This window comes from Trichoderma citrinoviride (assembly GCF_003025115.1).
Source record: "Trichoderma citrinoviride strain TUCIM 6016 unplaced genomic scaffold BBK36scaffold_57, whole genome shotgun sequence".
Lineage (NCBI taxonomy): Eukaryota > Fungi > Ascomycota > Sordariomycetes > Hypocreales > Hypocreaceae > Trichoderma > Trichoderma citrinoviride.
Window position 1 is genome coordinate 3,328 of NW_020194765.1, and position 5,501 is coordinate 8,828.

The following is a 5,501-nucleotide window of genomic DNA, read 5'->3' on the forward strand; positions in this document are numbered from 1 at the left end:
GCTGTCAAGGGGAGTGTGGTCGTTGATACGAAGAGGGATAACTTATAGAGGACGTTTTGCTGATATAGAATAAGATTTGTGTATTATATGTGTTGATATATATATTGCTTTTGCCCTTCCATCTAAATGGCCATTATATGTTTTATTTATATACCACCTACCAATTCACCATCACCCCCTATCCAGACCACCCATCACTCAATACAAATCCTCATCATCACTCGCCGTCCCATCCTGAAACCCCATCACCGCCTTCCCCTTCCCCTTCCCATTCACCCTCTCCTCATCACTACCCGTCGCAACAGCCTTCCCCTTGCCCTTCCCCTTCCCACCCGAAGCCGACCTCCCCCCCGCCGCCAAAGACCCCCTCCTCTTCTCGTCGTCTTGCTGCTGCTTCTGCTTCTTCTTCTTATCGTCCCCGCCCTCAAACTGCACCCTCACCCTCTCATAGTGCGCCAGCTCGCCCGCGCTCACACTAGGAATCAGCTCCTCGTGCGCGGCGATAAAGTCCTCCTCCCGCACCATGACGGCAATGTCCGCCGGCGTGGCGTAGTGGTCGAAGAAGTAGGCCGTCGAGACCTCGTGCTTGGTCGCCGGGTCGGCGTTGAGGGCGCGCACCTTGGCGTCCACGGCGGCGGCCTGCCGCGTCACGGCCTTGAGCATCGCGTCGCTGCAGAGCGCGTAGAAGTCGGCGCCCGTGTAGGTGAAGGGGAGCCGCTGGGAGACGGACGCGAGCGAGACGGAGGGGTCGAGGGTGAATCTGAAGAGAGGAAAGTTAGCATAGAATCTCAAAGCATAAGAATACGAAGAAGAAGGGAATAGGAGGAAAGCGAGTGGAGGGTGGGGGACGTACTTTCGAGTGAGGGCCTCCAGAATGGTTTGCTGCTTCTCATGCGTGTCCGACACGCCAAGATACAGCATCTTGTCGAACCGACCGGGACGCAGCAGCGCAGGATCCAGCAAATCAGGCCTGTTGGTGGCTCCAATCACAAACACGCCGCCCGCGTCGTCGCCGCCCGACATGCCGTCCAGCTCGGCCAGCAGCTGCGACACGATGCGGTCCATGACGCCGCCAGAGTCGCCCTGGTTGCCTCGCTTCGGCGCGACGGAATCCAGCTCGTCAAAGAATACGACGCAGGGCCGCGCGTCGCGAGCCCGCTGGAAGACGCGCCGCACGTTGGCTTCGGATTCACCAATGTACATGTTGAGCAGCTCCGGGCCCTTGACGCTGAAGAAGTTGAGGCTGTACTCGGTCGCGATGGCCTTGGCGAGCAGCGTCTTTCCGGTACCGGGGGGCCCGTAGAAGAGGATGCCGGACCGCTTCTTCATGCCCTTGGCGAACAGCTCGGGGCGCTCCAGCGGCAGCTGAATCGTCTCCGTGATGGCCTCCTTGACGTTGCTGAGGCCGCCGACGTCGTCCCATGTGACGTTGGGGATCTTGGGGGCGCCGATGGAATCGGAAAAGTTCTTGCGAGCGGCTTCGACGGCAACGTCAAAGTCGGCCGCCGTCAGGCATCGGGCTGCCGAGCCGCCGGCAACCTGCACGTCGCGCACCGTCACCGGCATGCTTCCGCGGCCAGACTTGGCGGAGAGCAGCTCGAGCCGGGCTCGCTGGGCTACCGAGGCACGCTCCACGACGTCGAGCAAGTCACCGGCAACCAGCGCGGCCGTCTTGAGGGCAATGGCGTTTAGGTCAATGGCCGGCTCCAGAGATACGCCGCGGTCTTCGATGACGGCCCTCAGGATGGCCTCTCGCTCGGCCTCGTCGGGGGCGCCCATTTCAAGCTCGTGGGTGAAGAGCGCGCGGACGCCATCGGGAACCTTGTCAACCTCGTTTGTTGTGGCAATGAGGACGCGGACATCCTCCAGGATCTCTTTGATCGAAGCCTCTATCCGATCCGCCGTCAGCGCCTCAATGTGCTGGATGAGGAGAGCGCAGCAGTCTGGGCCGCAGCTAATGGCTCGTTCCGCACGCGTCCTCAGAAAGCCCTCCGTCTTGACATCGCTACCGCTACCTCCGCCCTCGCTAATGATATCATAGGCGTCAATGGCGAATGTGTGTAAACCAATGTCACTGCAGGCATCCTTGGCCATGGTCGCCTTTCCAATGTTGCGATGCGTCGACGTCAGCAGGATAGCGACTGGTGGCATCTTCAGGTGAATGGCCCGCAGACTCGTCGCCGCAGCCAGAAGCTCCCGTAGCTGGCGCCTCAGGGGCGGAACATGCTGGTGGTCACGATCCGTCAACTGCGGAGGGCCGCCGTCCGGTGACCGTTGCGGCGTCTTCTTCAGGCCCAGATAGTACGGCCATGTGCTGTCCTTGGTGCCCGGTATCCGGCTCGTCTCGAAGCCTGACCCGTGCATGGCGCGTGCATGGCAACGGTTGTGCTGTCGATGCACGCGACACCCCCCCAGAGAGACTCGGCTGCCCCGTCTTCGTCCTCATCAGACTTTTGTACCTGGATATGGCCCACCTTGAACCAGGCAACGCTGTCGAGATGCGACAGGCTCTCCCCGCCGGACTGGGAAGACCGTGCAGTCAATGCCACTACGTCGTCGACCTCGGAACCGCCTGCGCCGGGGGACTCTTGCAAAGCACGACCAAGCTGGGCGTCCACCGGCACGGCGATCAAATCGCCCTGCCGGACGAGGCGCAGTTTATGCGCAAAATAGCGTTTAAGTCCGCCCAAGACCGCGGTCTGGTACGCCCTTTCGGCGGAGACGGGGGTCCTGATGTGGTGAATGGCGATGTCTTTTGCGTACGGAGGCTGTGCAGCGCTTGTGAATTTGGGCAGCGTCCCCTTGCCCTGGTAGGAGGACTTCTTGAGCGCCGATATGCGCAGGTGTGTGGCGCCATCAATGTTGGCAATCAAGATTGGTGAAGCATAAGCAGCTGGACTGGCCGGCCTCTGGACCTGCGACTCAAAGAACGACGGCCGGCGATCGCCCAGCTTCGAACTCGGTATCCGAGTGACAGGGCGCTGAGAATAGCCCTCGGGCAGGCCATATACACGGACTGGCCGCCAATTGGAGACTTCCAGGTCTGGGTGGTTGAAGCTGCCCAGCCCAAAGGCGCCAAATCCATTCAGGGGAGGCTCCTGGGCAGCCTCAATCCGGACCCAGTCTCCGGAGAAGCAGCCGATTTTGGAGAGCGAAGCCACATCAACGTAGATTCGAGCCTCTTCGTCGTCCTCGGGAGATGGCTTGGGATGTAAAAGGTCAGAGGGGATCTGCCTCCTCAGGCCGTGCACTTTGAATAGCCTCCCGCGAGCTCGGTCGGGACGAGCGGTGGTGGATGTAAAGTTGGAAAAGACGGAGCCGGGGGTGGCAAAGCCATTGGTCTTCCTGCCGCGGAGCGTACCAGCCGTCATTGGCGTTCCTGGACCTTGAGAAGTCATCGAGTTGGTCGTCGGCAGTGCAGGCACCTCCAAGGATATCACCTCGTCCATTGAGTCATCCGAAAGCTCCTCCTCTTGTTCCGATCCTGAGAAATCCGTCTCCGTCTCCGTGGCGGCCACCGCGTCGTCAGTCACGGCGCCTGCCTGGACGCCCTCTTCGGCAGCCGAGAAGAACTGGTCGTTGGTGCCATCCTCGTCGTCGTCATTGCCGTTGAGCTGCTCGCCAGTCGGCATGGATGCGGCAGGGCGGCCTTGTCTTCGACTGCTTCCTCTGCCCTTCATGAGTATGATCTTTGTAGATACCGTCAGGATGCCCTGCGCAACGGGCTCGCAGAGCATAATCTTGCCCGGGTTCGGCGGCAGGTGGGTGACGGGGTGCGGCGGCAGAGGCAGTGGAAACAGATCGCCAGAGTGGACGACCTTGAGGCCGCCGAGAGCTGCCCTGAGGGCCATGGCCACCCGCTCCTCTGCCGTCAGGTCGGCGACGTCCTTGGCGTTGGCATTTGTCGGATGGTCCTTGTAAAACGTGCCTTCGCCGTTCTCTAGCCGCTTCGTTAACTCGCTTTCGAGGCTGACAAAGACCGTCTCGAGCGGGACGGGGGCGACGTCGAGGACGAGGACTTCGATGCCGCTGCGGCTATGGCTGGACAGCTTGGAGGGAGCCACCTGCTGCAGGGCGACGGCGAAGCTCTGGAGGGCCGCAGACGAGGGCGAGAACTGGACGGTCGAGTGGTTCAGGTCGGCCGATCGCAGAACGGGGACAATGGACCAGGCCATGTCGACGGGGTTGGCGTTGGGGGCCCATGGCGCAACGGCAATGTGATGGATGTGGTTGGTGGGTTCGTCGGCATCTTTTGTGGCATCCTGTCAGCTTCTCTTGCAGCTCGGTTCAGTCCAACACCAGCACCGGTGCCGTCTCGACCATATTCTGGTTCGGCCGTCACGTACCATTTGTAAGGTGCGGAAACAGGTCGGCGAAGAGGTCGTCGGACAAGACGCCAACGTCGCCCTTGGTACGATCGTCGAGCACGAGCCGGGCGGCGATGGCGGGCTTGTCCTGACGCCGCCTGCGAATCCGCCTCCTGTGCGACACGACAGGCGCGCCGTCCGAGACAGCCATCGGAGCTGTGCTTGAGAGGGCCCGGGGGAGGGAGCAGGTATGGCGAGGTCGGGCGCAAGGAGCCGAGGGTCGTCAAAAGGAGTCGATAGATGGAGCAGCTGGGAGATGGACTAGACGAGCAGCTGAGTGACGGGACCATGCGGACGCTGGATCATGGCGCAGCAGAGGGAAGGATTAGGGCAGACGAGCAAGATGCACAGTAAAGGATGAAGAGAAGCTTGACAGGTGATCCGGGGCAATTGGATCGGGCGCGTGTCGGCGCGATGCGATGCGTTGCGAAGCTGGAGATCAAGGGTGTCGTGTCGGGTCGAGTCCACTGTAAAGCTGGAGCGGCCAGGCAGTGAGTGGCTCGGCTGTAGCCGCCAGCCTCGGCACTGGATTTGATGGATGACCCCGGAATTGGGTGAGCTTCAGCTGCAGCCGCTGCAGCTCCACAGGGGGGTTGGGGCTGTGATAAATGATGGATGAATAATAAGGCCATGATGATCCATTGATTTCCTATAAGTAGAGGTGATGCCTGATATCGGCCACCTAGGGGAAAACAATAGAGCTGAGCAGGGGGAATTCAAGACTTGGATCTGGAGGATGCCGTATGGCGCCTTGATTCAGATTGATCCCTCACATGCTCGAGCTACCCGAGACTTGGATGCATTCTGTCCTACCTGCACTTCAATCAGAAGTAGATACATTGTAAGATCCAATGTCGACGCTGCTGTTGGCCAATGGAAACGACTGCATTTCGCCTTATACGGGTCTTCCATGACTCTCCATCAGATGCAACATGCAGACTCCCGTCCAGACCCTTTCACGTGTAAGCGATAATTACACGTATCTTCTGCCTCGACTCTCTGTTCCAAGAAAATATTCATCTCCACTCCACCACCTTCCAGCACCGCGCCTCCAAGAGGCAAAAAAGACACTCACCAAACTCATCAAAGCCTTGAACTAAACCCGCCTAAATCCCAACTTTACACAAACGGCGT

At 60.0% G+C, this 5,501-nt stretch overlaps 1 protein-coding gene across 1 annotated transcript; it reads right to left on the minus strand.

The window, feature by feature from the left end:
• Positions 1–198: 198 nt before the first annotated feature.
• On the minus strand, positions 199–4,774 carry BBK36DRAFT_1197918 (AAA-domain-containing protein; the record flags this gene model as incomplete). Its single annotated transcript, XM_024897012.1, has 4 exons — positions 4,347–4,774; positions 2,475–4,249; positions 854–2,388; positions 199–760 (listed from the first exon to the last, which is right to left on the minus strand). The coding sequence occupies exons 1-4, from the start codon at positions 4,516–4,518 to the stop codon at positions 199–201; spliced, it is 4,044 nt and encodes a 1,347-aa protein (XP_024744953.1). The 5' UTR covers positions 4,519–4,774.
• Between the last annotated feature and the right edge of the window lie 727 nt (positions 4,775–5,501).